The sequence below is a fragment of the Zootoca vivipara genome, chromosome 16 (genome assembly GCF_965207765.1).
Source record: "Zootoca vivipara chromosome 16, rZooViv2.hap1.1, whole genome shotgun sequence".
NCBI lineage: Eukaryota > Metazoa > Chordata > Lepidosauria > Squamata > Lacertidae > Zootoca > Zootoca vivipara.
This window is the reverse complement of record NC_142599.1, coordinates 23,967,851-23,992,933: the sequence shown is the minus strand read 5'-3', so window position 1 is coordinate 23,992,933 and position 25,083 is coordinate 23,967,851. Positions and strand designations below refer to the sequence as shown.

The window sequence follows — 25,083 nt, the reverse complement described above, 5'->3', positions numbered from 1 at the left end:
GCGCCCCTCGCGCTTCCTCCTGAGCGGCATGCAATTGCTGCTGTGCCTGCGCTGTGAGGTTCCGTAGCTCCTGCTTCGCTGCTTCGGCCTCCAGCCTCCACTGCTCAGCCTCTTGAGCGCTCATCGCTGCACTCCAAAGTAGCCAAAAAAAGATTCGGAGGTTGCTGTCAGAGGGCCTGATATGGCTACTCTAGAGTAACGACTCCAGCATGGTCTTTTAAGGCTTTTATTAAGTGCTGATTATTTACAGTGTTCAGAGCAGTAAAAATGCATCCTTAAGGTGAGGTGTCAGAACCTCCGAATGGCGATTGGCGCGTTTTCTTCCAGCACCAAAGCTTTGGCAGACCCAACCTCTTCCCCCTACGTTTGCGTCGCAATTCGGGAGTTGGGGGGATTGGCCTCCCCCCCGTGCGTCCAACTTCCTGTCCCACCTGAGGCATGGGCTCCACAACCTTGCCTGAGCCTCGGACACCACTTCCTGACTCTCCGCTGGAGGCAGAGCTCTCCTTACTCTCTCCAGCGCTTGGGGATGGGCTGGAACTTAAGATGGGAGGGACTTCCCTGTATCCCTTGTCCCTCACAGAGGCCAAAGGTTCTACGGACTGTGAACAGCTGGCTGGTTTGCAAGCAACAGCCTGTGATCTGCTGGAAAGTTTCAGAACCATTGATACTATCTCTACTTGGCTCTAGACTCTAATTATTATTTTTCCAGACAGTAGAAATCAAGGATTTTTTTTTATCAGGGCTGGATCAAACCAGCTAATGCGATTCTGGCTTATGACACAATGGTTTTCATAATTTGGGGCTGGTTCTAATGATGATGCTTGAGCTAGAGAAAAATACTTCTATTTTTCCTCATCCAGCACATTAGAACAGGAAGACGGCAGTTATTAAAATATATGTATGTGCTTTGATTTGCAGAACAAATAAACAAAATTCTGGCCAAGACCCTCCGGGTCCATCCGTCCATCCCATTCCCCCCACACACAGTTGGCCCATCCGAGGAATCAAGTTTGAGAACCTCTGATCTAGGCTAGACATTCTGTGGCAAAGCAAATCCCATTAGAGAATTATGTGCGGATTTAAAATCACCTCCTTTTGTCTGCTGAAACATCCTGCTGATTAATTTTAGGAAATGGTATCCAGATTTCAGTGCTTGCGAGGAAGAAAAATCTCCTCTCCCTTCATATTCTTGCAAAATTAACTGTTGTCTCTCTGCTTGGGTGCCATTCCTATGCATCGGAATTGTCAAAAGGCCACTCTACTCACCGACTGTTTAGGCATCGTTTCCTGAAAGCACCGTCCGAGGGGCTTCTGGGTGGGGGGCCGGGTATAAGCGGGTTTGGGAGCAGGGTGCTGGATCAGGTGTTGCTGGCTGCCCGGCCCACTTCCCTCCGAGCTGAGGCTGTCGATCCGGTGGACTTGCACTGAGGCGTCCGGGGGGTGATGTACCCGGACATTGACCAGCGGCTGGTGCACCTGAACTAGAGGGCAAAAAGGTGAGCTATCTGGCCATTCGCTCTGACCTGCAAGCACCTGGGAAATCTAAAAAATGATGGGCAGTCCGGCATGTACGGAGGCAAATGCACCCCTGCACGTGGCCAAAGGCTCTTGTGTTTGCGTAATGCTGGTATGGGGAACCTTTGGCCCTCGAGTCATTGCTGGACTACGACTCCCATCATCCCTGGCCTTGTCTGTCAGCTTCCTCCTCTTTAGGCTCAGTAGAACTCAGCAGAAGGAAGGTGACAAAAAGTGAAGTGATTTGCCTACATCTGTTCTCTGGCGCCACCTACTGTTTGCCTCCCTGCCTCCCACCCTACTAATCCCAAAATGCACCAGACCACTAGGAGAGGGGGCAAGGCCTCCTCTGCGGTTAGTATAGAAACACAGACATCTAGCTCCTTAGCAGGCTAGTAAAATTATTGTGTGGCTTTTCCTTTTCTGTGTTGATTTTATTAGTGACTTTTATGGGTTTATTTACTAGGCTGCAAGAGAGGCAGCTGCTAGAAGCAGTTGCCGTTTTGTTAGCTGCTAGGTCACATATATATTAACATGGTGACCCCAGCAAATTCCTCAAATCTGTGGTCCTTTTCCGAAAAGAACAGTGATGGAGTTTAAGCCTGTTTGGAAATTCCACCAGCTGATCTCACAGACGTCTCCTTTAGCCACAAGTGTTGTGGGAGCTGCAGGTGGTCATTCTTAACATGGTCAGAGGCACCCCTTTTCTGTCATTTGCTTACCTACCACCTTACGAGTTCCAGCTGCTGGGCAAGAGGTAAGCAGGACTGGGCCACTGAGCCTGCCGTCACCTAGACAAAAGTGCTTCTGAGCACGTGCAGAGTGCTTCTTTCTCTTAACAACGAACAGCGGAATTTAGAGGAAGGGCTGTGCGATGCCGGGGTGGATCGCAGGACAGGAATAGGTCTCAGCAATTTGCCACTGAGAAGTTAAGCACCGATGCCGGGGGGACTAGAAAAAGCACTCTGTGCATGCTTGAGAATCTTACTTCACCACACAAGTTCCCACAATTGGCTTCAAATTATGCCTCTGTGGTCTCCTAACTACCCACAATTCCCCCATGGTGATCAGTGTCCTTCTCAAAGCAGAATCCACCCCTACCCCCACAGAAATGCCCCTTCTTGGGTACCTTCGGATGAATGTTGTCCAGGGCCCAGAGGCACCATGAAGGTGGAATGGCTGACGGTGCCTTTCGAGCCGGGCCCGGAGGCCGTGTCCCCGTGGCCGTCCGAGATGAGCTGGACTGCGTAGATGGCGTGCTTGCTGGAGCCCGTCTCCATGGCGAGGCCCTCACCGGGCAGTCGGGCCTGCTGGCCTTGGCTCTGGCGGCCGGCTGGCACTTGGCAGAATCGCCCTGTGAACTCCGGAGGGCACAAGCAATGGTTCCCAGATGTACACTGCCCACCGTTCATGCAGGGCAGAGGGCAAACCACTGCGGGGGGGGGGGGGAGAGAGAGAAACAGAGAGGGGAAGCATTAATTTGAGATGCATCAAACCCTGTGATAATTCAAACAGTGCTTAATATGGGTGTGGTACTGCCTCAAGTTGCATGTTTAAATCTCTCTGACTATGGTTCATACAAACTGTAAAATCTCTGACTTCAGACCCTTCTATTTTCCCGGGACAGTCCTGGATTTACAGAAGCCATCCCAGTTTCCGGGTAGTTAGGTTAGGAGAACACAGAGGCTTAATTTGATCCTGGAATGTCCTGCTTTTCCTTAGGACAGTGATGGGCAACCTTTTGAGCTTGGTGTGTCAAAATTCGCCTCGAGAAAAAAACCATAATTTCACGATATTTATAGTTTAAATAACAAAAATGTATAATTGTAATATATAACTGTATTTAATAAACAAAAAACTAATTATTTAACCAAACCAAACCAAAAAACCCTTATTTATCACAAAGTGTCCAGAGTTGTTGAGCTTTTTGGGGGGAGCTGCTGACCAAAGTTTTGGAGGTTTTTTGGGGGGTTGCAAAAGTTGCTTTGCTTTTTTGGGGGGGTGCCCCAAAGCTGCTGCGCTTTTGGGGGGGAAGAGAACAGAAATAAATGATGAATAATACCTTCGCTGGAACTAACACGCAGCACCGACATAGTCTGCCAAAGTGCCAAAAAACCCAGCACAGAACGGGTTAAAAAACGAACGCTGTTACACCCAATCATCATCTGCCAAAGCGCCAGAAAAAACAGCACAGAAAGGGTTAAAAAACCAATCTCTGGCTACCAGCAACAACAACAACAACAAAAGATCCAGGTTTTAACAGCAGAGATAAGCTGTAGCGTGAGGAGGAGCAGGAGAACAAATGGCGTGAATGGGTCGATGGGGCGCGTGCCAGCAGTGAGGGCTCTGCGTGTCACGTCTGACACACGTGTCATAGGTTCGCCATCACTGCCTTAGGACGTCCCTATTTTCATCGGATAAATGTTGGAGGGTATGGAGTTATGTGAACCCCCCCCCCCCCCGGAGCCAAGGAGATATGTAACTATACAACATTTAGAAGACATCTGAAGGCAGCCCTGTATAGGGAAGTTTTTTTAATGTTTAATTATGTTTTTCTATTCCGTATTTTTCTGTGTACAGTATAAGACGAACCCTACTTTTTGAGCCCAAAATTAAGAAATAAATAATTGCAACATTCTGTGTATCACAGGACCCCCAATTTTAAACTTAAAAAAATGGGGGGGGGGGTATAGTCTTATACATGGAAAAATACAGTACGTTGGAAGCTTCCCAGAATAGCTGGGGCAACCCAGTCCGATAGGTGAGGTATAAGTAATAATAAAATTATCGGAGAAATGTTAGAAGGTACGCGCTACTTTGGAGGGTGTATGTTTATGTATATGTACGGTTTTATGTTGCACAAGTGCCTGTCAGGAACTTTAAAAAACATGTCTGCCACTTCTTCATCGAATGACTCCCCAGCTCCCAGGGTGCTCCCTTTCCCAGAAAACGAACCTTTGCACAAAGAGCTGGGAGAAAGACGTTTCCAGCTACCAGGATTGAGAGAACAACAATTCAGCCTCTTTGAATTCCAAGGGCTGAGTCAGCAGCCGGGAAGCTGGCAAACATGCCCTCTCCAACGCACACACTCATCCCCAGACAACAGTCAGCAGTTGCAGGCTGGTCCTGCCCAAACGCCACCCTCCATTCACATAAACAAATAAAAGGGCAGGGCATGGTGCCCAGCTACGGAAGGGCCGACCCAAGGGACATTTTTTATTCCCCTTGGGGAGGGTGCGTGGAAATTCCTTGGCTGCCTTAAGTCCAACCTGTCACACACTGTGGCCTAAAGTTGGCCTCCTGGCAGATATCACTTTGCCAGGAAGTCTGTTCTGTACAATGTAGGAATCGGGGCTTTAATGTGGTGGCACATGGCCTTTGGAGCTTCTTCTTATAACAGGGGTCAGCAAACTTTTTCAGCAGGGGGCCAGTCCACTGTCCCTCAGACCTTGGGGGGGGGGGCGGACTATATTTTGAAAAAAAATAATGAACGAATTCCTATGCCCCACAAATAACCCAGAGATGCATTTTAAATAAAAGGACACATTCTACTCATGTAAAAACATGCTGATTCCTGGACCGTCCGCGGGCCAGATTGAGAAGGCGTTTGGGCCGCATCCGGACCCCGGGCCTTAGTTTGGGGGACCCCTGTCCTATAACATATAAGTTAGGCAGATAAGAATATAGGTGGGTGAGGCCCATCAGCAGCCGGTCCTCACAGCGGCCAGACAGACAGTCCCCAAGCAAGACCTAAGCAGGACCGTACTCTCCTCATCGATGAATCTGTACCTTCCGACATTCCTCAGATGAAAATTGGGACAATTCTCACTCCCCCACCGACGTGACTCTCCTCAACCTCCCCGCTTTGAGTCCCCCTACCCCACCCCACAGAGCATTTCCTAGCCACCACAACGCTAACAGGACGCAGCACACACAAACTCCACCGTCCTGAGAAAACAACCACCCTTAATTCCTATTTTGGGTCATTCCATATCAAGTGATCCATTTATTTATTTATTTACACTGGTTGAATAATCAAAACTAAATTTAATTCTTAAAATCTTAAATCTTAAAATAGAAAGGGGCCAAACCATCATCGCAAGAGGTGTTGAAATTTTGGGAGGTTGGATAGTTACGATGGAGTGGTCTTGGGGGTGGGGTGCACATTTTTATTTATTATTATTAGTTTGTTTAAAACAAACAAACATAGCATACTTTCTGCCATGCTACAGCTTGAAGGAGCGTCTCCACTCGCATTGTTCTGCCCGGACACTGAGGTCCAGCGGCGAGGGCCTTCTGGTGGTTCCCTCGCTACGAGAAGCCAAGTTACAGGGAACCAGTCAGAGGGCCTTCTCGGTAGTGGCACCCACCCTGTGGAACGCCCTACCACTAGAGGTCAAAGAGAACAACAATTACCAGACCTTTAGAAGGCATCTTAAGGCAGCCCTGTTTAGGGAAGCTTTTAATGTTTGATGGATTTCTGTATTTTAATGTTTTGTTGGAAGCCGCCCAGGGTGGCTGGGGGAACCCAGCCAGATGGGCGGGGCATAAATAATAAATTGTTGTTGTTGTTGTTGTTGTTGTTGTTGTTATATTATTATTAACACATTTGTTTTTTATTATTAACATGCAGTGTAAGTGGTCAAATTTAATTAAAAATATACTAACAAACAAACAAAAGGTGTATAATAATAAAAAAATTCCTTCAGTAGCACCTTAAAGACCAACTAAGTTTTTATTTTGGTATGAGCTTTCGTGTGCATGCACACTTCTTCAGATTCTTCAGATACAAAAGGTGTGCAAGTCAGTAACTGGTATTCAGAGGCATATCACTCTAATATCTCTGCTCTCACCACTTCTGGCTACTAGTGTCGTCTCCAGAGAAAGAGGCAGTGGTGAATACTTCTGAATACCAGTCGCTGAAAGCCACAGGAGGGGTGTGTTGTTGTTGAACTCAGGCCCTGCTTTCAGGCTTCCCACAAGCATCTTGTGGTCCATCCATGATCTCTTCAATTCTGTGAGTCTATGACCTGGTTAGCCACTGTGAGAACAGAATGCTAGATTGTTGACCACTGGACTGATCCAGCAGGATGATGATGATGATGATGATGATTTCCCCAACCACTCTGGGCGGCTTACAGAATATCTAAAAATACTGTATAACAACCCTGTGACCCTCCAGATGTTGTTGGACTCCAATCCCCATCACCCCCAGGCAGCATAGCCAACAATTCAGGGACTGTGGGGGCACAAACCACAGGGAAGTTCTCAAAATAGGGAGGGAACCTGGTTTGGAGGAGCCCCCAAGAGGGAAACAGGACAGGTTGGGATATATAAACATGAGTAACTCCTTGACTCAGAAGCTGGATTGTCTGCAGAATGTCTACAACAATACAATAGCATCCCATAAAATCAGGAGAAGCTGCAGATGTGTGCAGATTTCAAAGCGTGGGCCTAGAGCCAAACCTGGGAATTCTGATCTTTCTCCTGAAGTTCTGGAAACGGCCACAAAGCCAGTATTGTATAAAGTGGGGAGAGGAGGGAGTCTGAACACACCCCAGATTAGGCAAACCCAGACTTTCAGGAAGTTTCATATCAAATATCAAAACTCCTTTCACTGGAAAATGAAAGGAGCTGCCTTGTGAGTCATTGGTCCATCGAGCTTGGTATTTCCTACACTGACTGGCAGGAATTCCCCAGGGTTATAGACGGGGCACATTTCCAGTTTTACCTGGTGATGCCAGAGATCAAATCTGGGACGTTTTCACAGGTACTGTGGTCAAGTCGGGTGTTACCCACCTTACATTTGTGCATATTTCTTACTCAAATAAAAACTTTACAGTCATTTCAGGTGAAATTGAGTGTGTGTAAACCACTGAGCCTAGAGCTTGCTGATCGGAATGTCGGCGGTTCGAATCCCTGTGACGGGGTGAGCTCCCGTTGCTTGGTCCCAGCTCCTGCCAACCTAGCAGTTCGAAAGCACATCAAAATGCAAGTAGATAAATAGGAACCGCTACAGCGGGAAGGTAAACGGCATTTCCATGTGCTACTCTGGTTTGCCAGAAGCGGCTTTGTCATGCTGGCCACATGACCTGGAAGCTATACGCCGGCTCCCTCGGCCAATAATGCGAGATGAGCGCGCAACCCCAGAGTCGGTCACGACTGGACCTAATGGTCAGGGGTCCCTTTACCTTTACCTTTACAAACACACACACACATACCTATAATGCAACTTTCCCCAGCCTAGTTACTGTGTTGGCCCCATTGAACATAGCCGCAAACATACAGCATTTGCTGAAAAGGAACTAAAATGGCTTTTTCTCAACAAGATAGTCTGTCTTTTTTTTCCCACAACTTGACCTTCCAAACATTATTTAGTTAAGCAGCAACCTTAACAGGGAACGCCATATAAAACGTCTAACTGGACAAACAAAATTAAAATGCTTCCCATAGCTAACTGAATCTAAATTTTTGACACCTTCCATTCGTCCTAAAGAGGGAAAAGAACCTTTTCCTTTCTATACAGTGGTGCCTCGCTAGACGAATTTAATTCGTTCCACAGGTCTTTTCTTACAACGAAAAATTCATCTAGCGAATCCCATAGGAATGCATTGAATTTTTTTTGCCCATAGGAACGCATTAATTGAATTTCAATGCATTCCTATGGGAAACCGCGACTCACTAGACGAATTTTCATAAAACGTATTCGTCTAGCGAGGCAACCTCCGCTAGAAAAAACCTTTCGTTAAGCGGAAATTTTGTTAAGCAGGGCATTCGTTAAGCGAGGCACCACTGTACTCAGAAGTTAGGAACATTGGAAGCTCCCTTACAAAGCTTCTTCTAAGAAATGAGGGGTGCTGGAGCTTAGTCACGACACTCACTGGATGACCTTGGGCCAGTCATAGGCTCTCAACCTAACGTATCTCAGACTCACAGGGTTGCTGCAAGGAAGAACTATGCACATCCCTTTAAGCTCCCTGGAGAAAAAAGTGGGATATAAAAGCAATCAATAAATACACTTGCAACCCACACCTACAGGTCTAGAAAATCTGCCCTCAAGCCCCACAGCTTTGAATGTGGCAAGAAAGGCACTCTGCACATGCCCAGCAGCACAGTGTCTCCAATAGCATACACCTCAACTGCCCCAGGAAAACAGGACAGTTTTCTCGCGCAAGAGCACGGTGGCAATGTTGAATGCCACAATTTCACCCCCCAAAGCCCCTGTTTTCGGGGCTGTGATCTCACGCGGGTCATGTGACTCGTCTTGGTTTGGGGCCTGGACATGTTGGAGGGTATATGCAAGCGTGGCTATGTGCAGGAGTTCATCACAAAGCACGTCCCATGAAACCCCTCATCTGCCCGTCTCATAGGCCCCTATAACCAGGGTTCTAGTTGCCCACAGTCCCTGGGAGAAAAAGGTGACTGAGCAGCTGCTTAGGCAGGGAGAAAAGAAGGGGTTGGGCCCAGGAGAACGAGGCCCCAGGCAAAGGCGATGGTGAAATGAGAAAGCTTTATGGTGTGGAGGCAGCTGCCGAACGGAAGTGGGAAACTGGGAGGCTCCAGCCCTCCAAGAGGCTGACCCAGCCACGGATGCAAAGTGCCCTTAGCTTGCCCCTGCCCACGCTCTGGGAATGTGCCAAGCCCCCGTCGCCCCCACCCCACGCACACCTTAAGGATATGGCAGGTTACGATTGGGGAGAAGGAAAAGGGGAGAGCAGTCAGGGGAGGGAGCTGGCTATAGAGCAGCAACAAAGAGAGAAGAGTGAGAAAGAGAGACACAGAGACAGAGGGGGAAGCTGCCTTGTACTGAGCCAGGAGAGCAAAAAGGACATACCCAGTAGGCCTGTTTTTGGGAAGGGCTGAAGCTCAGCAGGACAGCACCTGCCTTACAAGGGGAGGGAGGGAGGGATTCCCCTAGGTGGAAAGGAACATGTCTTAACCTCGGCCTTTGGCACCTGAGATGCGTGTTTTCAGAACCCAATCTATTCTGGTGATTGGGATCTATTTCAACTGTTTATAATTTTAAGTTTCCTGCTCTGGGACCTGCTGGTGAAGGGCAGGTTAATAATAATAATAATAATAATAATAATAATAATAATAATAATAGCTACAGTAGTACCTTGGGTTACGTACTCAATCCGTTCCTGGGTGCCATTTGCACCCCAAAAAGTATGCAACCCGACCGTCCATTTTGCGCATGTGCAAAAGCGCGATAGCACACTTCTGCGCATGCATGACCTGCGCAGAACGCTTCTGCACATGTGCAGACCGCGCGTGCAGCGAAAAGCAGCAAAAAATACTTCCGGGCTTGCGGAGTACGCAACCCGAAGCATATGTAACCCGAGGTATGACTGTATTCCAAATCCTGGACACACCCAATTAAGAGACTCCACACTTCCCAGTTTCAGCTTAGACACAATATTTCTCACTGGAATTGGTTAACACATTTAGCTGTGAGCTTCTGAGTTCTGCAAATGCGGGACTCAGTCCTGGAAAGTGTGGGTCGACTGAATGCTCTTAAAACTACTTAGTGAGGTCTGAGTCCATGGCCTTTATTAGCCACATCAGCCTATCTGGTTCAGTCTTGTCCACTCGGACTGGCAGCATCTCTCCAGAGTTTTGGACAGGAAGTCTTCTCCCAGCCCTACCCGGTGATGCCAGGACCAAACACTGCACCTTCTGCACACAAAGCAGGTGCCCTAACACTGGCCTACAGTCCTTCCGCTTGAAGATAATGAAATCTGAAAGGGTCGGGAAAAGCTCTGAAATACTTTTCTAGCCTTTTTAAGAATGTGCGGTCCTAGCTAAGGCAATGCCTCCTGGGGACTTGGCTGTCCCAAAAGTTCGGGTATCCCAGACTGGAGAGGTTATAGGGAGGGACCCCTCTGCAGAGAGTAATCAACCAGGCCAGGAAGGCTCCTTCCCACGCTGGCCGGCCTCCTTCTCAAGCTGCAGAAAGTCAACAAACGCTGCAGTTTTTGGCTCATATTGGGTATCTTGAGCCTTTGTGCGAAGAAAAACAAAACATGGGGGTGGTGGGAAGACGATCAAGGAAGGAAACAGGACTCCAAATCCAAAATGCTCAGGAGGGAGGGAAGGAGGGAAGGTTCAGAATGTAGAAGGAGGAAGAGGGGGGTGCCGCTTCTGGGCTAGACCAGAACAGGACTTGGACTGGTTCGGAGCCCTCGCTCTCTGCGTACTCCCAGAGGCCCCACCTCTCCAGCTCTTGGCTAGCGAGATGGGCTCACAGGCCAAAGTTTCCACCTCTGGATTCCATTAGCTGAAGGACGTTCCCTTCCACCGCTCCCCTCTTCCACTCTGAACAAAGATTACGCTTGCCAAGGAGAGACCCCGCTTTTCGCCCAGAGCCACTAGGCGATTTAAAAGGGGGGGGGATTTTTGGCAGTCACATACTAGTCCAGCTGGAAAAGAAATCTTTGCAGTGAAGGAGAAGGCTGCTGCGAGCAAAGCCAGCCTGCCTATGAATGGCAATGCCCATCAACTTAGGGAAGGGGGTGGGGCGGCCCCTCACATATTTTAAGGGGGGGCAAAGAGACCTCAGTCCCTAGGAGTTGGCTCCTATGGTTTGCATAAAGAGAAGTTCAGGGACTCGTGGCAGCTTGAAACCACACGTGTCAACTTGAATGCCAGGGCTAGAAACAGATCCTGATGTTTAAACCCTCAGGCTAAAAATGCCTAGGAAGCCAGTATTGTCTGCTCTGACTAGCAGCAGCTCTCCAGGTTCTTGGGCAGAGAAGGGTCTTCCCCAATGCTTCCTACTTGACCCTTTGCAAGAGATCGAGCCTTCTGCATGCAAAGCAGGTGCTCTGTCACTGAACTGCACTCCATTCACCTGCACTCCAATTCCCCTGCCTTATAGTTTCCCCTTCTTTGCCCAAGTACTGCCTGCTTATACACTTCAAAATAGGGCTAGACAAATTATGAGGCTAGTGGTGGTGTTCTAGTGTTATCGGCTTGCCAATTTCAGGGTGTCTGTGTCATCAAAAACTACCATTAAGTATGTAAGTTTGCAGAAGGACAAAAAGGAAAAAAATTGTAGTGGTCGTGGAATGGTGGGCGGTTTTGAGGAGGGGGCGTGAAGGAAACAGAAAACCAGGAAAGCGGGCATATGAAACGGAATATTCTAGAAGAGGAAGCATGGCGGGAACCCTGAAAAGGAGCATGCTGCAACACTTTGCTGCAGGCCTCACTTGTCATGCCTAACAGCCATTTACAGGCCCATCACTTTCTCCCTCTCTCTCTCTCTCTCTCTCTCTCTCATCTAATACTGTACTAGAACTCAGGAGCCATCCTAGGAAGGTGAATGTTGGAAGATTAAGGACAGACAAAAGGAAAGTATATCGTCACACAGCACACAGTTAAATCTATGGTATCTACTCCAACAAGAAGTCACCAACTTGGAGGGCTTTAGAAGAGAATTAGACAAATTCATGGAGGATCAGTCTATTGGTGGCTACAATGGCCACAATGGCTATGTTCCACCTCCACCGCTTGAGGCACAGGCCTCTCCTCTGAACACCAGTTCTGGGAATTGCAAATGGGGAGAGTGTTGTTGTTGCACCCATGTCCTGCTTGCAGACTCACCTTGGAGCATCTTGGTTGGCCACCGTGAGTAAATGGGACTTAGCCCTGACCATTTACAACCTGGTCCTCGTTCTTAAAACAACAACAACCCTGTATTTCAATTGTTTTATGTTGTGCCTTAATTGTGGTTCCTTTCTCCTCCTCCTCCTCCTGATGGGCCACCCATGAGTTTGAGTTACAGAGCAGCTATATAAATTGTAGTATGAAGCAGGATTCTTCCTAGGTTGCAGCAAGTCCCGCCGCCCCAAATCTTGGCCTGAAAGTGGGGGAGTTCTGTGTAGCTCAGTCGCTGACTTGTCCTGCCTTCTCAGCAGAGTCAGCTTAATTTCTAAAGAGCGGTTGTTGTGGCCCAGCGTTTTAAAGCAGCCCTGTGTGCCACCTCCGACTGGCACACAGAAAACAAATTCTGGGCAATAGCCATTAGAGATCTCGGGCCCAAAACTAAATCCTATCTAGGCCATTTAGGCTCCTGTTTATCCCTACCTAGCAAGTGTTTTCATAGCCTCTTCACACACTGTTTGTCTTGGAGAGGCAGCCTCTGGATCTGCATGTGTATTTGCTTGGCTAACGGTTCTGATCTGCTGCTGCTGCAGCTCTAAGGCAGCCAGGGCCCCAGAGATGGGTTGGGACATGAGGTAAGGTTTTCCACCAGCCAAAAGCAGTAGAGGAAAGAATGGGGGAGAGAGAGAGAGAGAGAGAGAGAGAGAGAGAGAGAGAGAGAGAGAGAACACAGAGGGAGGGAGGGGCAACAGCAGCGATGTGTGTATGTTTGTTGCTATATGCTATCTGGAAAAGTGCGTAAAAGTTAAGTGCCCTCAAGTGGGCAAGGCCTTTTGGCCTCGATGTTGAAAAACAAACCGTAGGAAGTGCATCTCTTCTTGGGAAAAGCATTCAACTAGGCTGATTATGCCACCAACCCACCTTCCCGGGTTATATATTGGGCTTGGATCCTGACACTGGGGGGTGATTTGCCTCCTGCGCTGGGATTGACCAGAGAGCATCGGAGCCCAGTGTGAGCACTTCCATGAACGCACTTCTGCAATGGAGAGGATGTCTGTCTCCTTCGCCTGAGCAACATCTGGGGCAAATGAAGGGGTTCGGCGGAGGGAGCGAGCGTTATACCCTTCATTTGAAAGTGGGTAACTTACTCCGGAACACAACAAACCCCCCAAGGGCCCCCTCCCAACCTTTCCCTCGCACCTCTCCCGCCCTGCTTGGAGTGGGGTGTGGGGGGAGAAGAGTTCGCCCATCTCACCCACGCGGAAGCCGGAGCCCGTGAGGGTGTCCATGGAGTGCCCGTTCTCTCCGATGAGGGTCATGTTGCTGCCCGGCTTGCAGCTGTCGCGGCACTGGCCCTTCAGGCACGTCCGCTTGCAGATGAGGGGGGCGAAGACCACCTTGAAGCGCTCCCGCGCCAGCGCCGTCCGCTCCGAGGGGCCCGCCGACGACGACGACGAGGCGGCGGCAGCGGCGGAGGCAGAAGCGGCGTCGGCGGCGCCCGGCCAGCCCAGCGCCAGCATCCACAGCACGGCCAGCCCCCGCGAGGGCATCTTGGCGGCCCGCAGGCCAAGCCCGGCGCGGAGGAGCGCAGCGCGCCTCTCGCCTGGCCCCTACGGGGCGCCCCGCGGAAAGCTGCGCGCGAGGCGGCCGAGGGACGGAGCCGCTGGAGCGGAGGGGAGGCGATCCCAGGAGGAGCAGCAGGAGGAGGAGGAGGAAAGGAGGGGCGAAGCGGAGCGGAGGCGGCTCGCCTTCCCGGCCACCGCTGCCAAGGCTGGAGAGCAACGCGCGCCCCGACGGGCCCGCTTCGCTCGCCTCGCAGCCAATCTCCGGCCGGGGGCAGGAATCTGGGAGCGCCGCCAAGAGACGCGGAGCCGGCGGCAGGAGAAGAGAGGAGAGGCGGATCCCGGCCGGAGAAGGGAACCGCGACGGGACGGGCCGACAGGGGGCGCGGGAAAGAGAGGGAAGGAAGGAAGGAAGGAACATCAGAGGAGGAGGGGGGCAGGTTGGCTAAGGAGCCAGGCAGCGGCGCCAGCAGTAGGACTTCTGTAGAATCATAGGATCCATACTCGTAGAATTGTGGAGTTGGAAGGGACTCCGAGAGTCATCTAGTCCAACCCCTTGCAGGAATAATATTTTTAACTGCTTATATAGAGCTCTAAAAACAAGAGAAAACGAACACCTAAGAATGAGACCTTATCCACCTGGAAAAGTTTTCTGGAAACAAAAATGCTTTCAATTGTTTCCAGAAAGTTTGGACAGCAGATGTTGTGGCAGAAGCTTCACATAATGTCTTCTTCCTCAAGGCTCCTTCAGTTCGGGGATGGTTTTTTTTGGGGGGGGGGTTAATTTGGTTTTTCATAACTTTTGGATAGAATGAGTCTTTTCTCTCTCTTTTTGTGTGTGTGGGCAGGTGCCCTGGAAACAGCCAGCACATAGATGAATTACAGAACTTCCTGCCACAAGGAGTTGTGATGGCCACCATCTTGGATGGCTTTCGAAGGGGATTGGACAAAATCATAGAAGAGAGAAGGTTACCAATGGGATCAGAAGCAACCTGCCTCCGAATACCATAGGCTAGGGAACATGAGAATACCATGGCGCTCCCGGGCTGCTTGTGGGTTTTACTTCATGGGCTTCCCACATTTGGTTAACCACTGGGAGAACATCATGTTGGCCTAGATAGCTCAATGGCCTGACTGAAGTCTTAGGCCCAGTCACAAAAGAGAGGCTGATAACTTGGGGAAAGCGACCATTGCTGTTCCCTGCATGCCGCCATTTTGAGCAGCATGGTTAGGGAACCAACCTTAAGTACAGTATATGAAAGTATGTGTGTAGGTTCCTTTCAATCTCCTCATTGTTCAAATTTAAATAGGGTCAGCCAAGGCTGGAGAGTCAAGTGGTGAAGGTGACTCACAAGTAAGCCCATCACTCAGCGCCTCCATGGGCTTCTGTCTCCACTCTGATAGCCTAAGGCATCTCTGGCTGTGAATGTCATTTCTTCAGCTCTACCACCTGCTACCCTCCAAAGGTCTCCTGCTTCTTCAAGAACAAATAAAAAATAAATAAAATCTTCCGGCATCTTGAAAGTCATTTAATTGTTAAGTGATTGTTGACCAGCATCAGGTGCATGTCTCAAGACTCTTGGCTCTTTTGTGCTGCTTCCTAGTAACATGACCAAGGTAAAAGGGCCCCTGACCATCAGGTCCAGTCGTGTCCGACTCTGGGGTTGTGGCGCTCATCTCGCTCTATAGGCTGAGGGAGCCGGCGTTTGTCTGCAGACAGCTTCCAGGTCATGTGGCCAGCATCACAAAGCTGCTTCTGACGAACCAGAGCAGCGCACGGAAATGCCGTTTACCTTCCCGCCGGAGTGGTCCCTATTTATCTACTTGCACTTTGATGTGCTTTCGAACTGCTAGGTGGGCAGGAGCTGGGACCGAGCAACGGGAGCTCACCCTGTTGCAGGGATTCGAACCGCCAACCTTCTGATCAGCAAGCCCTAGATTTTGTGGTTTAACCCACAGTGCCACCTGGGTCCAAATATGACCAAAGACCCATCCAAACTTGCCCACAAAATCCACACTTTGCATAATCTCAGTTTGTCCACTGGCAACCCATCCCTGAGCAGTTTATATTTGGATGAGAATTTAACCGGAGTTTCCATGCCCATTCTCCCTTTTCCACTGTTTGCTGTTTCAAGCAACTCTGCAGAACCTGCTCCACCTCAAAAACAACCACTTTAAAAAAAGAAGGGCACCCATGGAAAACTAGTAGGAGCACTCTTAAAGTGGAGCAGATTTCATTTTTTGATTTTCCAAGGACGGGGAATCTCCAGATTTAGCAGGAGAAAGTTGGGGACAGCAGCTGTTTTCAGTGCCAGTTGTATGGACAATTGGGAATTAAAGAAAGGACGGAGGGGTCCACATTAAGCTGGGGTGTGGATGGGTCCTGAGTTCTTCTGCAAAATGACTCAGAAATAGCTGGAAACTCCCCTAGGAGGCGAGAGATGTTTTGGGAAAGGAGCAAACTTTCCTCTCCAGACTGCAGCTTGAGTGAGACTACTACAGGATAGACAGAGAGGTTTGAAGCTGTTTGTGCTCCGTAAACCAAGTTACCAGTACATCTTAGTAGTTGGGGGGGGGGCTAGTTTCCTCTCCATAGAGCAGCCTCCCCCAACCTGGGAAGACTACAACTCCCATCAACCCTAGCTGGTACTGTATAGACAAAGGTCATGGATATTGGAAGCCACTGTGAGAAAAAGCCACTGTGTTCAAAACATCTGCCCGACCAGGTTGGGGTCATCTGCCCTAAAGAGCAGGTGACTTTGTAACACCATGTACCTTAATGTAAGCACAATCCTTTCTGCATATTTGTAAATACATCCAAATATTACGAAACACCAATAAGCCCAGTGGTATCTGATGCCCCTTGGAATCGGTATGGCTTACTAAGAAGTCATGGCGGGAGTGGCCAAATCGTGGTTCTCTCTTTGTGAAGAAACAGCAGACACTTAAACACTGCAGTTTTTATTCATTTATTTTAGAAAAACACAATTCATTAAAACAACAACAGATCGCTAAACAACAGTGTATAACGGCAGCAATCATTGCAGCTCAATTAATACGTAGCACCAAAGTGCCTTACTTTGTTTCAGAAGGGGGTCTCAGCTATCACCATTTCTAATGTAATAATAATAATAATAATATATTATTTATACCCCGCCCATCTGGCTGGGTTTCCCCAGCCACTCTGGGCAGCTTCCAACAGAAAAATAAAACACAATAGTCTATTAAACATTAAAAGCCTCCCTGAACAGGGCTGCCTTCAGATGTCTTCTAAAAGTCTGGTAGTTGTTTTCCTCTTTGACATCTGTTGGGAGGGCGTTTCACAGGGCAGGCGCCACCACCGAGAAGGCCCTCTGCCTAGTTCCCTGCAACTTGGCTTCTCGCAATGAGGGAACTGCCAGACGGCCCTCAGTGCTGGACCTCAGTGTCCGGGCAGAATGATGGAGGTGGAGATGCATGTGGGTTCATGCCAAAGAAGCTGTACATTATTCAGCAGCAAGCTTTATTCCCTGCTAAGTATGTACAGAATTTATTGAAAGGTGCCACACAGGATGCTTAACAGAGGGCATAGCCAGGACCCATGATGAGTTGTGCCAAATACAAAAGTGTCCTGGCTTGATAATCTGAATTAAATCATAGCTATCTCCAATTCCCTTGCCCTATGCAGCCCTACTCAGAAGGAAGACAACATCGGATGTGATATGATTCCCCTTAAATAAGTATGCAGAGAGGTATGGGTTGTTGCTGTTTTTTAAGTACAACAGATCAACACACCTACTGTTCCCGGAAAGCAAGTGAAAGCAATTCCTTTCTGACATTAAGTGTGCTCACAGAGAGACACAGAGCAGAGGGCACTCCCCACCCCCCCGACAGCTTCTTATCCTCAAGCCACACAACCAGAAGAAGAGTTTTCTTTAAAAATAATTATTTTTATCCAATAAACTACTTCCCCTTCCAGTTGTTCAGAAACTACACAAAAGTGGGAGAGGCATGTTGGAAGGAAGGAAGGAAGGAAGGAAGGAAGGAAGGAAGGAAGGAAGGAAGGAAGGAAGGAAGGAAGGAAGGCTGATGGGGTGGAAGTAAAGGGCAGCTTCAAGAGGCCTGGGGAGGCTGCATAACCTGGGAGAGGGGCTGTGCTGCTCACCTGTATTGGGTATACCCCAATCAGAAAACTGAGGTTCAGTATGAGAAGGAAACCTCAAAAGGCATTTTTTGCAGAGGGGCAAGCTGCTCACAGAAGCTGCCTCAACTCGTCCCAGGAAGAGAGAGCTGGATTGACTGGTCGCCCTTTTAACTTTAAAGGTAAAGAGGACCCCTGACCGTTAGGTCCAATCGCGGACGACTCTGGGGTTGCGGCGCTCGTCTCGCTTTACTGGCCGGGGGATCCGGCGTACAGCTTCTGGGTCATGTGGCCAGCATGACTAAGCCGCTTCTGGCGAACCAGAGCAGCGCACGGAAACGCCGTTTACCTTCCCACAGGAGCGGTACCTATTTATCTACTTGCACTTGGAGGTGCTTTCGAACTGCTAGGTTGGCAGGAGCTGGGACTGAGCAATGGGAGCTCACCCCGTCGCGGGGATTCATGACCAGCAAGCCCTAGGCTCAGTGGTTTAACCCACAGCGCCATCCTTTTAACTTTAGACTTCCTATAAAGCAGGCACGTCTCATACCTCACCCTTCTTTATCCACTTTGCCAGCAGTGGCTTCCTTCCCCTTCCTCGTGGATGTGGACCCTAACGGGTTAACCCCAGACAGCTCCTCGGTGGTGGTGGTGCTGCGCTAGGGAGGGGGGCCCATTGTCTGGCATCTGCAAGGGGGCCTTGCAGCTTTATGGAGATGGGGGTTAGGGAGGTCAAGGCAGGCGCGTGTCTGTGCTTTTCAGACACACTCCCTTGTGTTCCTGGGGGGGGGGAGGGATGCTGCAAATCTCAATGTGCCAGGAGGCCTGGCCTGGCCTGCCCCCACCCCTAGGGAGCAGGGGGCAAGGTTGCATAAAGGGGGGGGAGGGAGGGCGGGTTGTCCCCACAGTGTGTGCAAAGATCCAAGACCAACTGCGCTTCCTGCATACAATGAGCAAAGGCACAGCTGAAAAATTTGGAAGGACAATTGAAGCCTACTCCCCCTACCCTACCCCACCCCACGGCTGCCTGTTTGTGTGTGTGTATGCACACACACACACACACACACACACACACACACGGGCACATGTGTTTAGGTGGTGGTTTCTTTCCCCCTTGCCCAATGAATACCTGGGGGTAGCCAAGGGAAGCTTATTTTTTAAAGGAGTGTGCAAAACAACCAGCAACAACCACAACTGCTTTGAAAAGAATCCCGGAGACATTTCATACAGAGAAACCATGGAAGAGCACATTTGAAGCACATTTGAAGCTGACCCCTGAACTAACCTCTTTCCAGCCCTGGGAGGAGTGTGGGTACCTACACACTGCAGCTGACACACTAATGTGTCATGACACACAGTTTGGAAAGCTCTGATCTAGAGGGCACCTTGTTGGCTTCCCCTATCATCCTTCTCCATCCTGGTGTTCTCCATCCTTCTCCTCCAGGTGTTCTGGACTGGAACTCCCACTGGAAATTTGCAGATTGGGGAAGACCATCAAGTGCATAACATATTTGGAGCCTCAGCTAGAGATGCAAAGGATTGAACTGGGATCTCATGCATGCAGAACTGGGCTGTACCAGTGGAAAACTGCACTTTCTGCAGGGAGAAGCCAGCCTCCATCTCTGCAGTGGTGCAAGTGTTCAGTGTCCCCGTTCTCCCTCCCCCATGGATTTTCATGCTCAGCTACATATATGCAATGCTCAGAGGCTCCAGGTCAGCAACCCCCCCCCCCCAATGCTTACAGCCACCTTCATTTACAGTATTTAGCAGGCAGTGTGTGCTAAATATTGGAATGAATCTACACAGAACATACTGCCCCTCCTACAAAGACCTGGCCCCACCAACAGATGACAGTGGCGGGTGGTAGGCCGCCCTAGATGATGTATCTTGGTCTGGGCAGGGGGGAGGGCAGGGGTAGGGGGAGCTGGAGGGCTTCTGAAAGGCTAGCATGAGCACTTTGTGCTTCTTCCCTCCCAAGATGGCAAGAGAAGGGAACTGACAGAAGTGTTGTGCCCCTCCCAGGAGGACCACAAACAAAGCTTCAGCGGCCACTTACAAGTTCCCTCCAGGAAGCGAGGTCATGAATTTACAGTTATAGACTGGTACACGTCCACCACTGCTACCCACAGACAAATATTGTCGTGTTTATTAATATCTCTTTGGGAGTTCAGTGGCAAAGCACCTGCTTTGCATTCAGAAGATCCCAGGTTCAATCCCTTGATAGTGATGGGGGGGGGGTTCATTTCCTTCCGGAGAGTTGCTGCTCTCTGTTAGAGTAGGTACAGTATGTATAAAACAGCTTCCTATCTCCACCATGCTCCACTCCAAGCAGCTGGGTTTGTCCCAAGGACTTGCTTTCAGTGGCACATTTCAACCTGCAAAACATGCCCTGCAATAAAATATATTTATTAAAATGCTTTTGATCACATGCAGAGTGCCCTTTCCTCTGCTACGGAGAAAAGTAGCTTGTGTAAGCAATAAATGCTGGAGCAGAGGGTGCTTCTCACATTGGGGAAACTTTCAGTCATGCTAACTCATGTGTTTTTGATACGGTATGTGTGTCTGACTGAATGTGCATATGTGTGATTATATAGGGGAAAGAGAGGTCTGGAGGTAGGGGTGCCAACTTGAATAAAATATTGGAGGGGGCAGGTAAGCCCCACCCCGCATAATTGATCACATGACATGGCACACACTTGCACACACACACGCACTATTTGAATGGCAATGCCCATCAACTTTGGGGGCAGCCCCCTTAAATATTTTATTGGGGAAGCAAAGGGACCTCAGCCCCTAGGAGTTGGCTCCTATGTCTGGGGGAGAGAATCATGTAGATAAAGATAAGGCATGAATGCAGCAAGGGTCCCTTACCTCCTGGTTGTCAGCAGTGAAGCTGAAATAGAAAATGGGATTTATGACCCAAAGGTGGCATCGTTTTAAAGGCACTTTACCTACCGGCTCTGTCAAATAGCAGTTGTAGGGTTGATGTGAACTTGCTCCAAGCCACCGAGGAGAGCTGGGCCCTCCAGCCAAATAAATTCATACTCCCTTAACTAAACCTCCTCTTCTCCGGCCGTTCCTTTCAGTAGTGTATGAAAAAACGGGGTTTGCAGGCTTAACTGGGATTTGCCCCGCTGTCTCTTGTTCGTCTTTCTTGCCTTTCCAAAAAGGCCCAGCAAAGGGTTAACCTTCCACCAGACCCCCGCCCGCCCGCCCGCCCTGCCTGGCCCGTTGATGCTGTCAGCCTCCCTGGGGGATCAGCCCGCAGCCCACCCCCCCCTTTTGTGGCGGCCCGGCGTGTGCCACCCCTTGCCCCCAATCTGCATAATGGCAGGGCCCACGCGCCAGGGCCAGTGCTCCCATCTGCCGCTCGCCCCCACGGGACTCGCAGCCACGCAACCAGCGCAGCGCCCATTGGCTGCCCCGCACCAGCCATCTGCAGCCTCCAGCCCGCACAATAGGCGCCCGGGCCTTTATAGAGGGGGGCAGCCGCCGTGCTCACAGAGGCCAGCTGGCTCCGCGCTGAAGACACGACGACGGGCACGGGCAAGAGACGCCGACGCCGCCACCACCAGCAGCAGACCCAGCTAACAAAAGCCTGAGCGGACGCGCCAAGCGGGAGAGCCCCTGCGCCAAGTTTGGAAGCCTCTCCTCTTGCAGGGCCCGCAAAGCAGCAACAGGTGCCAGCAGCAGCCCCCTCGACGTGCACCGCCGTGCCAGGCCTCTGGTGCCCAAAGGCTAAGAGCCAGCGCCCTTCTCAGCCCTCCTTCGAGTGCCCCAAGATGCCCCGGGGGTTCCTGGTGAAGAGGACGCGTCGAGAAGCGCCCATCTCCTATCGGATCCGAACCCCGCAGAAGGAGATGGACGGCGGCGGGGTGCCGTCGGGCGTGCTGCTCCCCAGCGGGGTCTTGCCCTTGCTCTCCTCCGCCCCAAGGAAGCTGTCCCGGGCCGGGGGGCTGCCAGACTGCCCGGCCCCAGGGCCCGGCCCCTTGCGCCTAGTAGGAAGCGCCGCGCCGCTGGGCAGCTGTCTGGAGCGAGGGGGCCTCCATTCAGGATCGCCGGCCCCTGGCGCGTCCGCCCCGACGTGCGCCTCGCAGGCTCCGGGCACCGGGTCGGCCTGCGCGCCGTCGGCTAGGCAGCCCAGCGCCCTGGCGCCCGCGAAGAGGGCCGTCGGCGGCGGCGCAGCCCCTGCCCGAGGGGCGGTGGTGCTGCTGGGCGCCTTCGTGTGCCAGCTGTGCCAGGAGTCCTACCCCGGCCCGTTGGCCCTGGCGCAACACTGCTGCTCCCGCATCGCCCGCGTCGAGTACCGCTGCCACGAGTGCAGCAAGGCCTTCAGCTGCCCGGCCAACCTAGCTTCCCACCGCCGCTGGCACAAGCCCCGGGGCGGAGGCGGCGGGCACGCGGGTGGCACCACCAAGGAGAACGAGAGCCCCGAGCCTGGCAACGCCCCCAGGGGGACCCTGCCCCACCCCGGCGCCGCCGAAGGGAGCTACTGCTGCTCGCATTGCCCCAAGCGCTTCCGCCGCCGGGCCTACCTTTGCAAGCACTTGGCTCTGCACAGCGCCGGAGGGCAGGTGCTGTCCGAAAGCCAGTGCCTCCACGGCAATCTCGCCCCTTGGCCGAAGAAACCCTTTGAAGAAACCCCGCCAGGACCGGGATCGAGGACGCCCTCTCAGGGACTGGGAGTGCTGAGAAGAGTGGGGGGAGCATTGCCAAGACCTGGCCCCACAGGCCCCTGCCCCCAGCTGTTCGGATTGGGGAGCCAGGGCTAGCCAGGCACCCGTGTTGTGCCACCCACCGTTCTCCATCACCCGCAGTCTGCAGGACAGAAAACGAACTTCTGTGTGATCCTAAGGCTGGCACCTTTTCTCAGTGATTTTTCTGTGTGACTCTGAAGCTGCTATTGGGGGGGGGGCTAAATGTATTATTTGTTGGGACCCAGAATGCAGAACCTCTGTTGCACTTCACAACGGATTCTTGCATGGACCCTGAACTAAGATCTGTGGCACCAGATTACAAAGACAATCTCGACTTTCTCAGTTCCCAGCTTCCAGTTGAAACTGTGCAGTGAGAATGGCAGTTCCCGGCATGTACAGCCTCCCCAAGAACAGACTGAAATGCAAGAGGCATCTCCCAGTGAAGAACTGATCTTCCAGTGTGGTTTTCAGGGTGCAAGGGAATAGGAAGTGGGTATTCGTGAGAATGCCGACAGCTGGAATTTGAGATTGTGATTGTATGTGATAGTAAAGGAAGCGTTTTGAAAAAAAGCAAAAAAGCAAACGTGCCTTGTCTCTCCTCTCTTTCTGTGTAAGAGTTTTGCATTATTGGACACATGGTGTCTCGTTGCCAGAGGTGGTAAACATGCTTGTGAAAACACGTGGCTTTCTTCCAAATGTGTTTGGAATACATTCAGAAACAAATCTGCTGTTTTGATTTAAGATCTGTTAATCCATCCACAATGTCACAGAATCAATGAACATGGGTAAAACTTCATACCTGATGCTTCGGCACATTTAATGAAAACAGATTGTATCCCTTCGGTTTGGTTGCAGATTGGGGAAAGATTTTTTTTTTTAAAAAAAATGCTTTTCTCCAAGTAAGAAAAGTCATAGTGAGGAACATTCCTGCCTACGCCTGTTGCTGATGCACTACTTTTCTGCTGACAGGGAGCCTTTTCTTTGCATGGGAGATTGTTCAAAAACACAATCATTCCACGTGTGTTATTCTTGGAAGCACTGTTTAGAGCCTCAGGACTCTGCCACCTTGCATGTGTAAACTGGGCTTGAGTTAGGAGAAATATGCACTTATCCATAAAATAGAGCAGCACTTTCACAAATCTGGGAAGCCCATTCAAATTATTCTACCCCAGTAAGCACAGTAAGGTTCATCAGAGCACCTTTGACTTGCTCTGCAAAGGGTGGTGCTCCCTTTAGCCCATCAGACTAGGTGCACAACAATGGTTTGTAATTACACCATCCTTGCTGCTGAACAATGGTGTGTGCACAAACCGGAGTGTGTGTGTTCTTCGTGTGTTTTAACACAGTCCTTGGGTTGCATGTGTCTTCCTACACCTCCAGCCTCCCCCATAGCCCCATAGCACCACCCACAAGCTGGCTGGTGTCCTACGGGGGGGGGGAGTAGGTCCCTCCCTCCTTTGCCTTGTTTGAAAGACCTTTGCTCATGATGAGGGGGGAAGAGGTGGAAAGTCCCTCTTCATATGCTCAATATTGGTCATGATTTCAGAGTTTTAAAAAATGGCCCCTGAACTTTTCTAACGGCAAAGGATACTCTGAGCTTGGGAAAGGGAGAGCACAGCCCTTATTTTGGCTCTCTCTTTTAATGTAAACTACTGTGTGTGTGTGTTTACTCAGCAGTATGGCATGCTGTCTGCACTTGCTCAGGGGCACCCTCTTGTTTATTATCACTTCGCTAACCCCTGGCATTAGAAAAAGGTTACTGCTTGGATCAGGCTGATAGCTCGTTACGAATCCTCGACAGAATGTACTTTGTAAATGTACAGCTTGTCCCTTCAAGCTCAGGGCAAAGTCGTGAAAGGGGCATGAAGGCCCTCTCTCTCACACAGATACATACGCTCTCCGAAAGGGTGTTCCTTTCCCACAAGCACTCTTCACCAGTGACATTTCATAGAAGAATGCCAACTGTGACCCTTTATGATTATAGTGTGTGCCATAAAGAGAAGGGCAGCCCTCACGCAGTCCAGGTGAGCCCATCCTCAGGAGTGGCCCTCTGTGGGCACAAGTGGAACTTCATCTAAGCAAACGCTGAGGTTCCGAGAAAGCTGACCACATCACACACTTAAATGGGCAAGGATCCTAAACCTCAGAAGCAGCTGCCTCCTCTCTGATCTGCTGAATTCGCCCCTTTCATTCACGCTACAGTCTGAGGCGATGTGTGTTAAGCCACATCTTTTTAAGCCACTCCACTTTTTTCTTGGCGAAAGGACCTGCAAAGTCTTTGGCAGCTGCTGGACTCTTCCAACGGGCACAACAAAGAGATCTGTGCAGGCCGTAATCTTGCATACTTTTCCCACTTACAAAACGTGGTCTTTATCAAAAGCGCTGCTGTGCATGAAAAGTAGCCTCACCCCCATGCTTTAAAACAAAACAAAAGACACGCAATGGCAATACACAAAATAAAGCTGTGGGTTGCACACAGATACGCTGCTGTGTTGACATGAAACATGCTCAGAGGGAGCTGCTGACAATAGAAGGTTGACACACACTGCAGCCACTGAGAGGAAAGACACATTTTGCATGA

At 50.4% G+C, this 25,083-nt stretch overlaps 2 protein-coding genes across 3 annotated transcripts in view; one reads left to right on the top strand and one right to left on the bottom strand.

Moving 5' to 3' along the window:
• The window catches only part of LTBP3 (latent transforming growth factor beta binding protein 3), a 50,836-nt gene extending 36,875 nt beyond the window's left edge, over nucleotides 1-13,961 (bottom strand). For both annotated transcript variants that reach the window (XM_060269923.2, XM_088660127.1), the window contains exons 1-3: nucleotides 13,379-13,961; nucleotides 2,648-2,950; nucleotides 1,270-1,484 (exon numbers count right to left, since the gene is read on the bottom strand). In XM_060269923.2, the coding sequence (XP_060125906.1) occupies nucleotides 1,270-1,484; nucleotides 2,648-2,950; nucleotides 13,379-13,673 (813 nt within the window). In that variant the 5' untranslated portion in view covers nucleotides 13,674-13,961. The remainder of the gene's footprint in view (nucleotides 1-1,269; nucleotides 1,485-2,647; nucleotides 2,951-13,378) is intronic.
• Nucleotides 13,962-21,587: 7,626 nt separating this feature from the next.
• On the top strand, nucleotides 21,588-22,577 carry LOC148683115 (insulinoma-associated protein 1a-like). The gene has a single exon (XM_088659902.1). The coding sequence runs from the start codon at nucleotides 21,588-21,590 to the stop codon at nucleotides 22,575-22,577; it is 990 nt and encodes a 329-aa protein (XP_088516028.1).
• Nucleotides 22,578-25,083: the final 2,506 nt, after the last annotated feature.

Bases quoted from the DNA above. Each gene is read 5' to 3' on its own strand.
- LOC148683115 (XM_088659902.1), top strand. From the start codon at position 21,588: ATGCCCCGGGGGTTCCTGGTGAAGAGGACGCGTCGAGAAGCGCCCATC.